The 17,457-nt window shown below is 42.2% G+C and overlaps 1 protein-coding gene across 5 annotated transcripts in view; it reads left to right on the top strand.

Annotated features, from left to right (window-relative positions):
• The window catches only part of Cdk14 (cyclin dependent kinase 14), a 617,691-nt gene that overhangs the window by 470,261 nt on the left and 129,973 nt on the right, over window positions 1-17,457 (top strand). For all 5 annotated transcript variants that reach the window (XM_057758883.1, XM_057758884.1, XM_057758887.1 and 2 more), the window contains one exon: window positions 10,324-10,387. In XM_057758883.1, the coding sequence (XP_057614866.1) occupies window positions 10,324-10,387 (64 nt within the window). The remainder of the gene's footprint in view (window positions 1-10,323; window positions 10,388-17,457) is intronic.

Below are 17,457 nucleotides of genomic sequence, written 5' to 3'. Positions count from 1 at the left end.
AACCTCATGACTCCCTGGTCCCCGGCAGACAGGAAGTATGGCCCTTAGGACCCTTGGCTTTCTAGTCAGGTGACCAGCATTTTCTCACTCCGCGACTTGACCTGTGTTACCCGGAGGTAATAAGCTACCCCAGTGAATAACAACTAATTTTACTAATGTCTGGCTAAAGTTAACATGCCTTACATAAGCTCAATGTGGCCCTGCTTCTCTGAATTCAGGACGTGGACCCATTTCGTTTTTATTTTGTATAAAATTTGAATTAAGTAATTTTTACACAGAAATTTGAACTTCATCAAGTTTAGAGCAATTCCACAGGAAATCTTGGCTTCATCTAGACCCCTATGTAAAAGGAAAGTCTTGGTGGTACTGTCCTGTGTTCCGCGTGGCTTTGACAACCATGAGCTACTTAGTGTTCCTGGGGACAGGAGTGCACACATATCAAACCTTTTTTCTTGTATTCCAGTACACAACCTTTTACTTAAACCATCCAACTGCCTGGTTCCTAAATAAAATCTGAACATGCATTTCTGTTCTTTAGGAGTATAAAGTTAAAAGTACAGATAATATATACCTTGTGTATATGAGACACAGCTTTTATTTGGAGACTATTAAGAATAAGTTTCTGTCGTCTGATACCCGTTAGTCATTCATAGGGATTCTCCAAGTCTATGTAGTTTATTCACCAAATATTAAGGGCCTACTTTATGCCACTGACTTAGGTAGGAAAAGGAATGGAAAGTAAAGGAAGAAACAAACCAAAAAGTAATTGAAGGCAAAGTAAACATTTACTAAAATTTAGCCTGTGACAGTTGCTATGTAGCCTGTGGTGATGCAATTGCATATTACAGGAATCCTGTCCTGACACCCAGGCCGTGGGATTTGACCTGAGGATGAGGTTTCAGCACAGAGCTGAGAGACTAGGCAGCGGCTAATTACATGGAGAGGACACAGATGTCCAGGCTTCAGAATGGCATGTGGGAAAGTTGTGGTTAGCGAGAGAATGTGCCAGATGCAGGCTCTGAAGACCAGTGTGACAGAGCGCAAAGAGAAAAGAATGTGTAAACAATTGTGGATAAGGGAAGAGAGGTCTGTAGGCCTCAGCCAGGCAGCAGGTCACAGCAAGTCACGAGTCACGGGAGACAGTTCATCTGCAGCGGAAAGTCTTTGGCCGTTGAAGAATTTTCCTCCCAGAGTGGCACTTCCAATCTAATGTCGCAGAGAGAGTCGTATGGATATATTAGTTGGAGAACGGTACAAATACTGAGAAGTAGATCACCGGGACAGTGCTGGGCTCAGCCGGAGATGGGACCCTGGTGTAGTCTGGATGTTCCAATAGAAGGAGAAAATGGGTGCATTTAAGACTACCCAGGGAAATTAAAACCAGAAACTATCAGGAAAAATAACATTGGTATGGTTGAGACATGTATAAAAATAGCAAGGAAGACGTTAAAAATATCTTAGGAAATCCTGTTGTGTCTATATTCAACTGCTCTGTCTGAGGGCAGTCCTGAGAAGTCCCTGGTCCCCTGCTCTTTATTACTAATGGAGGGTAGATCTATATACGCCGCTTCTTAGCACTTAGTTCTACAAGCAGCCTACCTGCGGTGACTCCTAGGGGTCTACTTGCTGCCCCAACACTGCAGTGCCCTCCCCAACCAGGACAGTGAATCCCCTCGTCAGCTTCTCTGTCTTCGTTTCTGAGACCTCTGCTGCAGCACCGTGGCCTGCTGTCCCTGGTTCAATATTATCCCTTCAATCAACTCATTTCAAATAATTTTGCTTGTCTGTATCACTACAGAAAGCAGAAATCTCTTAGGAGTTTCCAAAATAGAAAATAAAGTAAAATAAAATCAATGAAAGTAAGTAAGAAATATTATTAAGTTTGATCTTACCCACCCGGCATTCTAAACCTAAGGCCCACTTCCTCATCAAAGGGATGCATGTCAAGTGTTTGGGGGTTGTAAAAAACAAACACCAAGGTGCAAGATGGGAGGTTTTTTCTTAATGTTCTCAAAAGAATTGAAAGAGAGCCAAAGAAGGAACAACTTTTCTTCAAGAGAGTAACTGTCATGCCAAGTTCTATTTGTCAACTAAACCCACTTGTATGTGAGGTTTCGTATCTCCCACTGTGGGGAAGGCTGCTCTAGACCAAATATTATCCCACCACTGGCCTTAGGACCAGAAGTTGGGGGGTGGGCTCAGGAAATGGTTCAATGGTTAAGAGTGTAGCTCAAATAGGAGGACCTGAGTTCTAATCCCAAGCCAGGCATGGTCACACGTGCCAGCACCAGGCAGTGAAGATAACAGGTGACATGAAGGGAGGAATCTGGCAAGTGAGCATGCAACATGGCTGCTTTAGCTGCTCACTCCTGGTGGTTGTCATGTGTGCCAAGTAAGAGCCCTTCCTCAGCCTCCTCCTGTGGCCACTTTCTGGTCTACCATGTCCACATGAGTCTCCAGGAATTTGATGAGTCATAAATCTGGTCCCATCATGCCTCCACTTTTAGCGTTTATCAGAGAGGGCCATGTTGTCAGCCCTTAGTATGTTTCTGTTCATTACATGCATGGTATCTTATTTACTATTCTCTTGCTGTAAAGAGACACCATGAATTAGACAACTCTTAGAAAGCATTTAAGGGGGATGTGCTTGCAGTTTTAGAGGGGTAGTCCATGATGATCATGGTTGGAAGAAGAAATACATGGGACTGGAGCACTAGATGAGAACTTTATATCTGATCCATAGGCGGCAAGCAGAGAGAGGGGGAAAGAGGGAGGGAGAAAGACAGAACCAGAGGTGGACTTTTGAAAGCTCAAAGAGCACCCCCAGTGACACACCTCCTCCAACAAGGCCACACCTCTTAATCCTTCCCAAACAGGAAATCAACTGGGGATAGGAGCCTATGGAAGCCATTCTCATCCAAACCACCGCAAGGGGTACATTAACTACTAATCTTTTTGCCATGACAGCATGCCTGACATAATCACAAGCTTGAGGTGGCAGGTCACAGTACATCCACAGTCTGGAAGCAGAGAGCTATGAGCCCTGGTACTCAGTTTCTTTTTTTTTTTTTTTTTTTTTTTTGGATTTTTCGAGACAGGATTTCTCCGTAGCTTTTTGGTTCCTGTCCTGGAACTAGCTCTTGTAGACCAGGCTGGCCTCGAACTCACAGAGATCCGTCTGCCTCTGCCTCCCGAGTGCTGGGATTAAAGGCGTGCGCCACCACCGCCCGGCTCAGTTTCTTTTTATACAACTAGAACTCCAGCCCAGGGAGTGGTGCCACCCACATTTAGAGTGGGTCTTCCCTAACCAACATACTTTAGACAATGCCCTGCAGTCGGGAAAGCATAACTCAGGTGTGAAGAGACACTGAGTGTGATCCAGAGTCAAAGAGTGAAAGGTTTTCTACCTCATTCAGCCATCCTTGTGCAGACAGACATTGCTGCTTTTACTCAACACCTTACAAAAATCCCATGGCTGCCTCAGAAGTTATAGATAATTAGAGAATGGCTGTTTTAGATTCCATTTTACTCCAACAAAAATACCTGTAAGAGCAACATAAGGAAAGAAATGTGTTGGCTCATCGTTTTAGAGGTGATTCAGAAGGCATGGTAGCAAGAACAGTGTTATCTGTCGGTGGCAGTGTGAGGCGAATCGCAAGATTCAGTCACCAAGACGTGGCTTACCAAGAAGCAGAGATCTAGACTGGTGCCATATTCCAGGCTCCATAACCTTTCAAAATAGCACCCCAGCTGGAGACCCAAGACTATGGAGAAGTGCCAGATTCAAACCGTCATAGTAACAATTTGATTTAAGCATGCAAGGTACATTTCTAGATATTTCCATACAGAAACTTGCCGGCAGTATTTTCTTCTGTCCCAGGCATCTTTGACTTCCTTCTTCTTGCACCTTGCCCATTTTTCTTAGCTTAACTCATCTTGTAACTCTCTTTGTCACTCCTGCTACCACCGTGTCCTCTTAAGATTGCCGTCTCACCATGCTCCTTGGACCCTTGCTTCTGACCGCCTGTCTCCTCCTCCACAGTGCACAGCATTGTGTGGTTCTGGGCAATATGAGGTATCTGCACTCCCACTTGAGTGGGAGTCCTAGATGGAGAGTGCACTGTCCTGACAAGGGTTTTAAGTCATCAGCTTTCTTTTTCTCTTCTCATTCTTCAGCATCTCTTCCAGAGTGCGGTGTATGAAAATCCCATTGAGTTTTGCTATGACTGTCCTCAGGATTTCCCACAGAGGAGCCAGAAACACTCATGAGTCAAGACACAAGCCGTGACGCAGTGTTACTTTAGAGATGTTTTACGTATGGCTTTCATAGATTCAGGTGAAAATGCATTATTCGGTTCTCTGTTCATCTGGGGTTCATAGCTACGCCAGCTTATAGTTATCAGTCCTAATATGGCCATGCCCATGAAGCCTGAAAGCATGAAGCAAGAACCCAGCATTTCTGTCTACCTTCATTATTCACACTGGTGTCTTATCCACACCCATATCCCAGAATCACCCTGTGCTTGAGTCTCTGTTAGGGACTTCTAGGTCCTTTTAAGCTATGGAGAACTTCTGGTAGTCCTTGTTCTCCCGAAGCCCTGGGTGTTCTTGATGGGGAAGCCTATGTGCTCCATGTTAGCAGACCCAAGACTCATGCAAATACAAGTTGGAAAAACATAAGCATTCTTGTAATTGTTAATAGTTTGGGAGAATAAGTAAATATTGCAAGCAAACACTAATTTTTTTTTAACTACGAGCTCCAGTTATTTTCTTCATGAATTTGTAAATCAAATATTTCTACAGAGGGACCCTGTTCTTCTTATTCCTGTCAACTAAGGCTGGTGAGAGTAAGATTGGTGCAGTAATGTCAGGACCAATCCCAGAAAAGCAAACCTAGGATTATTGTTTTAAGCTTGCTGATAGAGATGGGCTAGTCTCTTGTTTGTCTCGACAGATGGCAAACAAAACACTCCAGTGTGTCGCAGAGACACGATTCTGACGTATGTGGGAGCACAGGAAACTGAGAACATTTCGTAACTTGTATTTGACATTTGCTTTCAATTACCACATATATGCTGAGGAGTTCCAAAGAATTCTTCCTGTCTGAAATTCTTCCCCACGACCCGTATCTGATTCCAGTTGCCCTGCATACAACCTCTCCCTTGACCTGAAGGCATTCCTAACATTTAACAGACTCAGAGCTAAACCCATTGCCCTTCAGCCTAAACTTCTTTTATCTCTTGCATTCTTGATTTATGCTTTTAGCTTCTTGTTGGAAGAGAAATTGGTTCTAACCACTAGATAAACATTATTGCATCATGACTCACTATATGCACACACAGTTATATATGCTTCAAAAAGTGCTATGTTTTACTGTTGATCACTCTCTGATATTTACTACCTTTCTTTTTTAATAATGGCTGGCATATATCTCACTATTAATTTATTGGTTTACCCCAGCATTTGACCAGCAAGTATTACATTTATCCCAGAAAGTAGTGAGGGAACTTACATTTTGTCCTGGGGGACTATTTCAACTCTACATAAAATTTATATTCTCATAATTGGTACTAAACCATGCAACAGATAAATATAACCCCCTTGGATTCATTACCTGATCTTAGCCTCTCAGTCTGACGCCAAGTACTTTATTATGTCATCCAGACACACCATGCATTCGTCATCCTTCCATTCATCCACCTGTCATCCATCCATCATCCATCCATGCACCCATCCATCTGTCCATCCATCCATTATCCACCCAATCATCCATCATCTCTCCATTCAATAATTTTCCCAACATCTATCCATCAATTCATCCATCCCTCCATCCATCCATTCACCTATCTATCATCCACCCAATCATCTATCCCTCTATCCATCTTCCATCCATCAATCCATTAATTCCATCTATCCATCCATCCATCCATCCATCCCTCCAACCATCCATCCATCCATTCATCCATTCATTCATCTATCCATCCAACCATCCATCCATCCATCCATCCATCCATCCATCCATCCATCCATCCAGTTATTCAACACTTTCCAAATCTGTATCGATACAGATACGTGGTGAACACTAAGACTCTTAGGGTAAACATGGTCTCTACTATGAGACTCACAGTCCAATGGGAAAACAAGCCATCTGTCGACCACCAGGTATTCTGTAAAAAGAAGTCTGAAGAAAGTGTTCTGGGATCACAGAGAAGCAATATGGGCCTTGAACTAGATTGTCCAGAGACTCTTTCAGGCAAAGGTGAAGCAGATGTGGGAGTCCAGCTGGCCAGAGCAGAAGCCAGCCATTTAGGAAATGAAAGCAAGGAGAGAAAGCGCTGTAGGGCAGTCCAGCAGCTTTGAGAAATGAAATGCTGCAGTTGTCCCCCAGTTGCCCGCTGGTGCTCCCATGCCTTCAGTACTCCATGTCTCACTAACTTCCACTGCACTGAGGTTTTTCCCCTCCCCAGGGGAGCCAAGCATAGTGTCCTCCTCCACACCCACCCCAGTATCCTGTAGAGACCCTTTGTCATGCAGAAGGAAACTGATTTCTCCTCTGTTCACCTCCCTCACCAGGATAGGAGTCCCAGGCTTTGCATCTTTTGTGGGAAGCTGGAGGCACCCAGGCTGCTTGGGTAGATTTAAAGCTGACCTGCACAAATGGGTGTTTAAAAGAGCTGACCAGTTAGTGTCGGGTAACCAACTGGTGTGCTCTTCCCTGGGAAGACTATTTCTTCCTCTCAACATTGCTTAGATTCTTGTAGTTCTTGGTGTTGGGTTGAGGCCCCCTGGACTCTCCCACATCCACCTTAGCGTGTCTATTGTCCTTGTTCAACTCATGTTTAGATAGTCTTGTTGGTGAGACTTTATGGGTGTAGCTTCTGACCTTCCAGTCTCACAGCAGACTCTGATCCCTCTGCCTCTTACAGTCTTCCCACTCCCTCTTCTGCAGTGATTCCGAGCCTTCAGTGTAGGGGCGTATTTTCTATGTATCAGTTGGGACTGTTCTTCTTAACTCTGCATTTTGATTGGTTGTAGTCTTCTTTAGTGATCTGTTTGCTGCGGAGAGAAGTTTCCATAATTACGGGTGAGAACTACACTTTCCTGTGGGTGTAAGGGCAAGTATTTGGGATGTAGTGAGGGATTATGCTGTTTTCCCAGCCTGCTGCTTGTGGGTTACTCCCTTGACATCTATGACTTCACTAGCCTTGGGTAGTTGCCTGGGTTTCCAGTACCAGGCATGCATTTCTTCTTCTTAAGTGAGTCTTAAGTCCAGTTATAGAGCTGTTGGTTATTGCCAAGGGATGTGTGCCCCTACAGCACAATAACCCCACGAGGGTTACTGTGACATGCTGGCCATTGCTGTGGTTCCAGATGTTAAGCCCAGAAAACATACATGTAACTAAGGTCATACAGACTGAGCATGTTTTGTTTATGTATTTAGGAATGTGTGTACATACGTGCACACACATAACAATGATTAATGAAAAAAATAGACTGTGAATTTGAAAGAGAGCAAGGAGAAGTATATGGAAGGTTTGGAGTGAGGGAAGGGGTAGTAAAATGCAGTTCTATTATGACTTCAAAATATAAAAGAAAAAGTTAACAAAAAGACCTTTCAACTTTTGTGACATGTTATTTAGAGATGGCAGGGGCTTTCATATACTATAAACTCATTTACTTATGTGTATGGGGACTCTTAAATTCTGATAGCACAAACTGAATTTTTTCATAAGTTATTAACAGAAGATTGTTTTTGACTTTTAGGCAGTGTTCTTTTGCTAACTTTGAAATGTCTTGGCATTGGAACTTATTAGTTCATGCAAATAAAAATCTGGCCCAGAGACAAGGCACACACTTCCCCTAGTACACAGATGCCTGTCCTTGCCCATCATCCACTTAACCCACGCTGCCCCTTCTGTAAGGCCTTGTACTGGAGACAAAATTAATTTTTCATTCTCATTTTCCATTTTGAACATTGAGCCCACTTTGCATTTCCTGAGCAAAGGCTTCAAGAATGTGCACAGAAGAAAAGGAGTCCAGGACCTGATGGCCAAGTCTGTCATAAAGAACAGTCTTGTGTGCTTTGTCTGTTCCGTTGACTTTCATGTGGAAGCCATAGGGTTTACAAATCTCCATGAAACAGAGCATCGTACAGGGATGAGGGTGATGCCTAGGAAAGACCTTGCTGCTGTGGGAATTATGAGAGCATTACCACCAGGACAGAAGTCATTCTTCAGCAAGACTTCGACCAGCTAAACTGCTGCTCATAGACTATCCAGAGGCCCATATGTGATGCAAAGACTGCGTCATGTCAAAATTTGAGTTGAACGTGCTTCTCTTCAGTTGTGAAAGTATAGTATTGTTGACCTCCAGTGTGAGATCAAAGAGGAACATCATCTCCAGACAGCCATGTGTGTGTCTGTGTGTCTATTTGTGTATGTGTGTGTTTCTCTGTGTGTGTGTCTGTGTGTGGGGGGGGGGTGGGAGAGAGAGAGAGAGAGAGAGAGAGAGAGAGAGAGAGAGAGAGACAGAGATCTGAAAATGTGGGAAAGTGCCTTTCACAGAGACATTGTTACCAGACTTCTTTATACAGTTATCTTTTCTCTTCCCTCTGGGCCCCTTGTCTGTCTCCTGGCCTCTCTCCACATAGTCCATCAATTATGTAACCTTGTTTTTATAGCTCTGTGGTGGTTTGAATGAGAATGTTCTCCATGGGCTCATATGTTTTAATGCTTGTCCCAAGTTGGTTGAACTGTTTGGGAAGGATTGGGGGTGTGGCCTTTTGGGAGGAGGTGTGTCACTTGGGTTGGGCTTTGAGGTTTCCGAAGCCCATAACATTCACAGTTACTTCCCTCTGCCTCGTGGATGTGGCTAAAAGTGTAAGCTCTCAGCAACTGTTCCAGCACTGTGCCTTCCTGCCTGCTGCCATGATCTCCACCACAATGGCCACATACTCTTACCCTCTGAAACTCTAAGCCACAAATAAGCCTTTTCTCCTATAAGTTCCTTCATTGTGGTGTCTTACCACGGCAATAGAAAAGTAACCAAGACAAGATTTTATTAATGTTTTCAAAATTAACCAACTAATTTCAAAGAAGAATTTTGTCATCTCGTGTGTTGATTTAATATCTCAGTGAGGACACTATCCATGTGTTTGTTACTGACTCACCAGGGTAGGAAACGTAAATAAAATGCACACTGTGTGTGCCACCCTCGGCCAACAGAGCCCTGGAACCCTTTACTAGTAAATCCCCAATCACTCCAGCTCTGCATTGTCTCTCCCTAGTAGTGCCTGCTGATCCTCAGATAGAGCAGTGTGTGGCTTCCTTGTCTTCATTGTGCCCACCACTCTACCCTCTTCTCAGTTCTCTACCATTGTCTCTTACCCTTCTAACTTGCTGGCTGTCCTTGCTTGCCCAGGGTCATGTCAATAGCAGCATCTGACTGTGACTCCCCTGAGCTAGGAGCTGTCTCAAAACCCCTTGCATCCCTGAGTCAATCTGGTTTTCTGTAGGACATTATTTACTTATTGAATGCCGTGGAATATTCTCCAGCCAGATGAGACAAATGTCATCACTTCCTGGTTTATCAATGTGGAAAGGGAAGCCCTGAGGGCCTCCTTCCTGCCCATGTTTACTTGAAGAGAGGAGAGCAGCAAAGGTGTACACCCAGTGAGCTTGTCTTCTAGGCTCTTACCTCTTCGTCTTCACACTTTTGATGAGAACTACTGAGTTTTGTTCCTGTGATCATTAAGAGCACGGAACACTTGAGTACAATGTCCTTGAATTCCTTTCACAAGAGCAAAAGTAGAGGAGGGAGAAACAGGAACAAGGATAGAAAAAGAGACTCTGCGTGCAGAAGACCATTTTGAGGAGAAGAAACTGTAAATCACAGTGGCTAAAACTGAAGCGTACTGAGAGATTTTGAACATGTTAAACTGTGACTCTGAAGTCCTCGAAACATTGCGATGCTGAGACAGAGGGAATGGGAGCAAAATGACAGAACTCTCATAACTGCAATGATATTCTCTGAAGGGGAGTGAAGGACAGTCCCTCGTGAGAGAGCCGTGAGGGGCACTGGCACACTATTTGGTTCCATGAAGATGACATTGCACTGTGATTCTTCACTAACTTATTAAGTATGAACTGATAAAATATAACGGACTTCATTTGTCACATTCAGCTGCATTTGTTAGAACGCAGAGAGTCGCCTTGGCTTGTTTTTTACCCGGCTTTGTTTTTATTGAAATGAAAACCCTGCACTTGAGAACTTTGAGTGCTTTGGAAATAATGTCTCTTTTCACAATTTCCTGTTTTTTACTAGGTTCTTGGAACACCAAATGAGGACACATGGCCGGGAGTTCATTCTTTACCGCATTTTAAGCCAGGTATGTTTCACTAATTGCTAATATTGGGTGCTTAAGGTATGAAAAAGGTGACTATACAAATGTGCACATTCAAGCAACATGCAGCCTTGAACTCGCCTATAAACCTTTGCCATTGTATATTTTATGTGTTAATGGAGTTGTCTTTTTATTGTATATTTTATGTGTTAATGGAGTTGTCTTTTTATTGTATATTTTATGTGTTAATGGGGTTGTCTTTTTATTTGCACCATTCATTTTTTTAATTGACTTCACTGCCCGTCCACCATAAGAGAGTTTCACCATATAAACTATGTTTGATTTGTCTAAATGATCTCGTAGTAACTATTAATTTCATTATCAATTAGACATGTTTACCTGCTTATAAAAGCAAACTTTAGCTGCAGAGATGGCAAAGCAATGGTAAAGCTTTTACTACATTATCATAAGAATATGAGTCCAGATTCCCATCATCCATGAAAAGAGCTGGGCATGGTGGGTGGTCCCTATAATCCCAGTCCTGGGGAGACAAAGAAGGCAGATCCCTGGGAACGTGCTGACAAGGTAAGTCTAGAAGAATCTGTGAGCTCCTGGTTCAGTGAGAGACCCTGTCTCAGAAATGAACGGGAAGAGAAATTGAAGAAGAGCCCCAGTATCAAACACGTGCACACACGCACACGAGCACAATTTAAACTGATCACAACTCATCAACTCAAACATATCACTGCTTCTGAATACTACCAAGAAATTGTAGTAAATTATACAAAAAGAAAACTTACATTTTTCCTTTCTTGACTTATGTTAGTAATATGTGGTCAGACAATTTGAACTTGATTATATAAATTGTCCTGATTCTCCAAATGTGTGGCATTTGATAGTCAGTGGAAATTCCTTAGGCTTCTAAACTGGAGGCCTTTGAGTGCAGTATTCCAGAAATAAGATGTCACCTTCTCATTCGCCAGGAGAGGGCAGCCGCGAAGCTTTCAGTTTTAACAGTGACAAAATCTGATCTGATGTCCTTAATTTGTATTGAAGGGATGAAAGATTTGCATTTGAAACTTGAATGAAATTAGGAAAATGAAGTATTGTACAGTGGTTCCCTTGTTTTTCTTTTTGGGTTACAAAACATGGTTCTTGAAATGTAGACCCACCATCGAGTTTCCGAAGGAGTTTCACAGAGTTCTGACAGCCGCTGTCCTGTCAGAGGGCCAGCTCCGCATAATTTCACCGAGGGGAACTAGTGTGTTTTTGCTGTTCCTTTTCCCCTCTTTGGCAACTCCGGGAATAAGTGACCAATCTCAGAGAATGACTGAGTTGGGAAACTGTTTTTATTCTTCATAGTTTTGTTCTGAAAGTGTACAGTGTGCTGAGAATTCTTTTATCTTATTCTGAACCCCGGAGGCTCTTGGTACTTTTACTGAAAATTATAAATGAGTTCTATGGTCGGGAAAAAAAAAATCTAGAAACACAGCTATCTATTATAAAAGATTTTTTTTTAATTGAGCAAGAAGCATCTTGTAACCAGTGTACTTATTCCTAGTGGAGTTTAAATCAAGAAGACAGCTCTTTCTAAGAGGCACAGGCTCTCACGGTTAGCAATCTTGTTAAGATATACAGTTTTGAGACGCAAGAAATAAAATAGATAATCCTGAGAAGCCAGAGTTTAGCTCACTGACAGAACCCTGCCTAGCATTTATCAACAACAAACAAACAAATAAATAAGATTTTAAATAAATAAAGATTTATACGTAAAGGACCGATTCATATAGTAATTTCACCTGCCAAGTGTCTATACTAAAAACTATGGAGGAATTTGTCTATCTTGATGTGAAGAGAACTTCTTTTCATAAAGAATACCTGTAAGCCTTTAAGAGTTTGTAAAAATTGTAAGACGTAGGACAAATCAACATAGCAGATTGTGAATTCCAGGAGACCAGGGACTGGCTGTTGTTCTGAGTTATATTGAATATTTGAAAACAGTTACTCATGAGACTAAATATATATAGAAATATATAAACCATTGTAAATACTGTGTGAGCTCTGCAACAGACACTTAGCCGTGCTGGGAACCCAGAAGGACAACACGCAACTGGGAGAAGCAGGATTCTAAACTAGATGGTATAAGGCCCGACTAGCAGAGGCAGGGTTATAAACTCGATGGCTACAGAGACTCTGAGAGGGGAGAAGGAAAGCTTACAAGGACATGCTTTCCATAATAATAAAAAATTATATGTGTGTGAGTGTGTATACACGCACTTGTATATGAATGTGTGTGTGTGTGTTTACATGCCATGGCGCACATGTGGAGATCAGAGGGAATCTTGTAGATATTTGCTCTCTCCTTCCTCTGTGTGGGTTCTAGAGATTGAACTCCGGCCATCAGTCTTGGTGGCAAGTGCTTTTACCTCCTTTAACAGGATAAATTTAAGCATTTTGGAAGTGAAACGATGCCCTTTCTCCCATCCGCCAGCTTCCCCAGAAACCACCCTGCCCTCCCTGACACCAGGATCACTCTCTGATATGGTAGCTGTTTGTGTTTCTTTCTTTTATGTAAATGTAACAAATTATGAACATATATATAGATAGATAGATATACATAATTTTTCCTAAACAAACTGCAGTTGTGTCTTGTTTTTCGCACATGTCACTGTGAGTACATCCGTGTGGCTTCCCTCTTGTCTCCGAATGCTGCATTGTCCCCTGCTGCTCAGATTTAACCTGCTTTCTAGCTGTGGACATTTGGGCTGACCACTATTTGAAGTGTTAGTGCAGTGGCAGCTACATCATACAGAAAATGGGGAGAAACGGGGTTAAAGAGTCTACAAGTATAAGCAGCTGTGATTTAACACTTCTGTCACTGCAAAGCCGTGGTCTCTTTCTGTGTGCTGCAGTGCTTGCTATGCCTTCCCAGCCCGCTCTGCGCTGGAGCGTGGGGCCAGACTCAACCAATCAGCGGCTGAAAGGAATCTCACCTGAATGTCGGTTCGCACGCTTCCTCTAATGTGAGGCTGGGCAACCGTTCACTGTTTCAGCTTTTCCTTGCTGTGACCTGTTTATGGCCTTTGCTCAGTTTATAGTTGAAAGTTATAAGTCATCTCCTTTCAATTCTAGGAGATTTTATAATTTAAGCTAATTTCTCTTTTATCTATGCAAGCCTTATTTTTCCTCTAGATTTAACTGCATAAGTGCATACTAAAAATGTTGCACAGAAAATGCACTGAAATGAACTGGCCCCGAGAACTGTCTGATTCGGTTAAATTAGCTGTTCAGGATAGATGCTATGAAACTCCTCGACACGGATTGTTTACTTTCACTATCAGACATTTTAATGCACTTGTTTACAACCAACCAAAAAATCCTACAGCAGAATTAGAACTAGAAAAACAATGACCTCATATCCTCTTTCATAACTCCTCATTACCTGCATTCAGTCCTTCCTCACACCCTTGTATGTAGCCTTTCTGGTCCCCTTTTCCACATACACATATATATGTGCATATGTGTGTATGATAGATAGATAGATAGATAGATAGATAGATAGATGATAGATAGATAGGTGATAGATAGATGATAGATAGCTATAGATAGATAGATGATAGATAGATAGATAGATAGATAGATAGATAGATAGATGATAGGTAGATAGATAGATAGGTAGGTAGATGATAGATGATAGATAGATAGATGATAGATAGAAAGATAGATGATAGATAGATAGATGATAGATAGATTATAGATAGATAGATGATAGATAGATAGATGATAGATAGATAGATGATAGATAGATAGATGATAGATAGATAGATAGATGATTGATAGATAGATAGATAGATGATAGATAGATAGATAGATGATAGATAGATTGATAGATAGATAGATAGATGATAGATAGGTAGATAGGTAGGTAGATGATAGATAGATAGGTAGATGATAGATAGATAGATGATAGATAGATAGATAGATAGATAGATAGATAGATAGATAGAAGACCAAATGACAACTAGACTGATTCCATTTCTTTCCTGTAGTACCTCTGTTAATACCTCTGTGTACTTCTCTGGGTATATGCCCAGGTGTGAAGGAGTGGGGTAAAATAAAGTAGTTCAAGTTTTAATTTTCTGAGAAACCCCCAATGGCTGTATTACCTTGCACCTCCATCTAGAGTGAAGAGGGATCCTGAAGTGACCACTGGCACCTCAGAAACTCTACACACATAATGACCTCAGAGCACACTAGAACCAATGCTCCAGACTCTCACAGGATGCTGGGCCGAAGTGTGGGCCCAGTGCTCACATCTGAGGCCACTGTTCTAGAGTTCTGGCCACAGGTTGCTCTCTGGTCCTGCAGAAGCCTGAGGCCCTCAAAAATTTTAAGCAAGATTAAACATAGTCCTTACTGTTAGGTTATGTCTTTTCTGACTTGCTTAACAATAAAGTTTGCCTCAAAAATATCCCATGACATTTGCAAAACAGTATATGCATGATTTTTAATACCAAGTCCTGTTACACACACACACACACATTCACACAGAATTTGGGTCTGTATTTCATGTAAGGACACTTTGGTTTTCAAATAGTTTATTATTGTTGTGTTCCAGGCTTGTAGGCCATATATAAATCTAGACAGCTACATCTCTTAGAGGAAATTTCATGTCTGTATTTTTAAAATCTGTACAAAACCCTGAGCTAATTCTGTACAAAATAGTGTCATCTCAAATAGCATGTAGAGCTGATGTACGGCACTTTCTTCCAGCTCTTAAATTCTCCAAACAAAGGGGCATTCAGCTGTGGTTTAATGACAGATTATTATTCAGAAGTCCAGACAGGAAGACACTGTAAAGTTCAAGGAGAAAACAACACTGCCAGACTGGAAGCAATGAGAAGCAATGAAATTTCAAATAAAATAGTCCTGTTTTCCAAAATCAAGCAAAGGGTGGGGGCACATCTACAGTGGTTACTTTGTTTCTCAGAAAACGTCAGTTACCCAGTGCAAGAGGTTGTTCAGTTGTTGAAGATGGGATGTCTTCTACGAGTGAGATAGATGAATACAGAAGATTCGCCAGCGGCGAAGTGAGGAATGGTGATATTTAAAACATATTATGCACCAGACCAAGCATGCAGAAACACTGACCTTTGAGTCAACATTTACACGTGGACTTGGTTATACTGTTTGCAATGAAGTGAACATTTCTTCTTAAGTTTTACTTAGTCCCAGACAGGCCTTCCCAAACCAAGTAGATCCAGCCTTCTGTTTTCAAAGGGAGGAAGTAAATGGTTTCAGACTTAAAGTGCCTTGGTACCTCAGTATTACCTTGGTACCTCACTGCACAGCACTATCTCTACTTACAAAACAATATAATACCTTATCTTATTGATATTCACAATAAGTCTGAGTTACTATACTATTGTCTTAATATTGCAATCCCATTTTATAGACAAGGGAATAGCCACCTCTGAGTGTTGGCCCCAAGCTTGCTCCCTCTCTTGAAGAGGGCTTGCCTCTTGTAGCTAGCGCTGTAAAGGACTGTGTCTTCACAGAGAACTCTCTCCCTATGGTACCTTTCCACCCACCACCTGCTCCCTGGGGCAGCTCTAAACCCTTCACCTGCTCTTCTAATAAGTTATCAGTTCTAAAAAAAATATTTCAGATGATTTACTCTCCAGTATTTTTCTTGAAAGGGATACAACGAATACTTTCACTGGGACAATGGCCGTGAACCAGGACTGTCCTTGAGTGATTAGAGTCTTGATCCTTCCATGTATTATCCATTCCAAAGCTTCTTTAGTCACATGTGATATAGGAATAAGAGCACAGATTCTGGAGCCAGACACACTTAGTCTCAGCACTGCTGGCAAGTATGAGAGTTTGACATATCATGTAACAAAAAGTCCACTGCTAGTGCTCGGCCTGGGGTTGCAGTCCTCAGGACCGGGGATAGGAAGTGCCGCTTTTGTCGTTTCCATATCCAGGCAGGTTTGGGGACTTGGCTTTAGTCATACTCCTGGGTCTTCTCAAGCCTTTTATAAGGTACTGGAAAAGCTTTGGAGGCAACAGGATTCCATGGGAATATGCCTTGCAGGAAGACTAGAGAGAGGGATATCTTAGTGTCATAATGTGCCCTTCACGGACCACCCTACAGTGAGGGTCCCCTGTGACTTGCAGAGAGCCCTCCTCTATTCCTCAGAAAACAGGGTGCCTGCTCCATCCAGCACATAGACTTCTATGGAAATTCAATGCAAACGTCTGTTCTTACACATTCTTCTTTATTCTACCTACTTTTAAGATGAATGAGCTAGATAATATAATTGATACAAAATTTAGTTTATAGTTTCAAAATAATATTTTCAACATTAAAGACACGTCTTCTGCTTGTCATTTCCTTTTCTATTTGCTTCTTATGCTTTGTTCCAGGAGTTGTTCTCTCTCTTTGAATAGCCATAATCATAACTGTAGGTTAGCTCTAGGTACACGGTGTGGTGGTTATTAAAATGGTTTACCATGTTCAATAGGTACTAAAGTGCCCGCTTTACACAGCAGCACAAGGACCCCAGTTCAGCTCCCAGAAGCTGTTCATAGTGGTGCATGCTGGTAACTCTGTCCACTGCTGGGGGGAGGCCGTTCACCGGACAGCCTGCCCAAGTTGGTGAACTCAGACTAAGAGAGAGAGAGAGAAAGCCTCTCTTAAAGGAGTGATGGAAAGACAGCTGCCTTGCGCTTTGGGTCTTGGCATGCGTGCATGCATGTGTGCGTGTGCACTGGCAACCACAGCCATCTGGTTCTCGGGTGAGGTTGCATTGCTGAAAACCTTAAAGGTTGTCTGGAACAGGTTTGGGACTTTTAGGTTTCTAACCTGTGCCAACTTTGCTGTTCTTCCTCTCACAAGTTGATGCCACTGTATCCACCTGGTAGAAATGCTAGGCAAGTAGTAAATGTGTGAGTTCATGAACTTTGTAGACGGTCTATCAGCGGTCATTAATTATAAATGATAATTGAGTTCATTTTGACATTCCCATACATGCATATGATATATTTGGGTCAAATTCACCTCAATCCTTTTTTATCTCCCTCACAATACCGTGTGTGTGTGTGTGTGT

Source organism: Chionomys nivalis, chromosome 26 (assembly GCF_950005125.1).
Source record: "Chionomys nivalis chromosome 26, mChiNiv1.1, whole genome shotgun sequence".
Classification (NCBI taxonomy): Eukaryota; Metazoa; Chordata; class Mammalia; order Rodentia; family Cricetidae; genus Chionomys; species Chionomys nivalis.
This window is presented reverse-complemented; position numbering and strand designations above follow the sequence as displayed.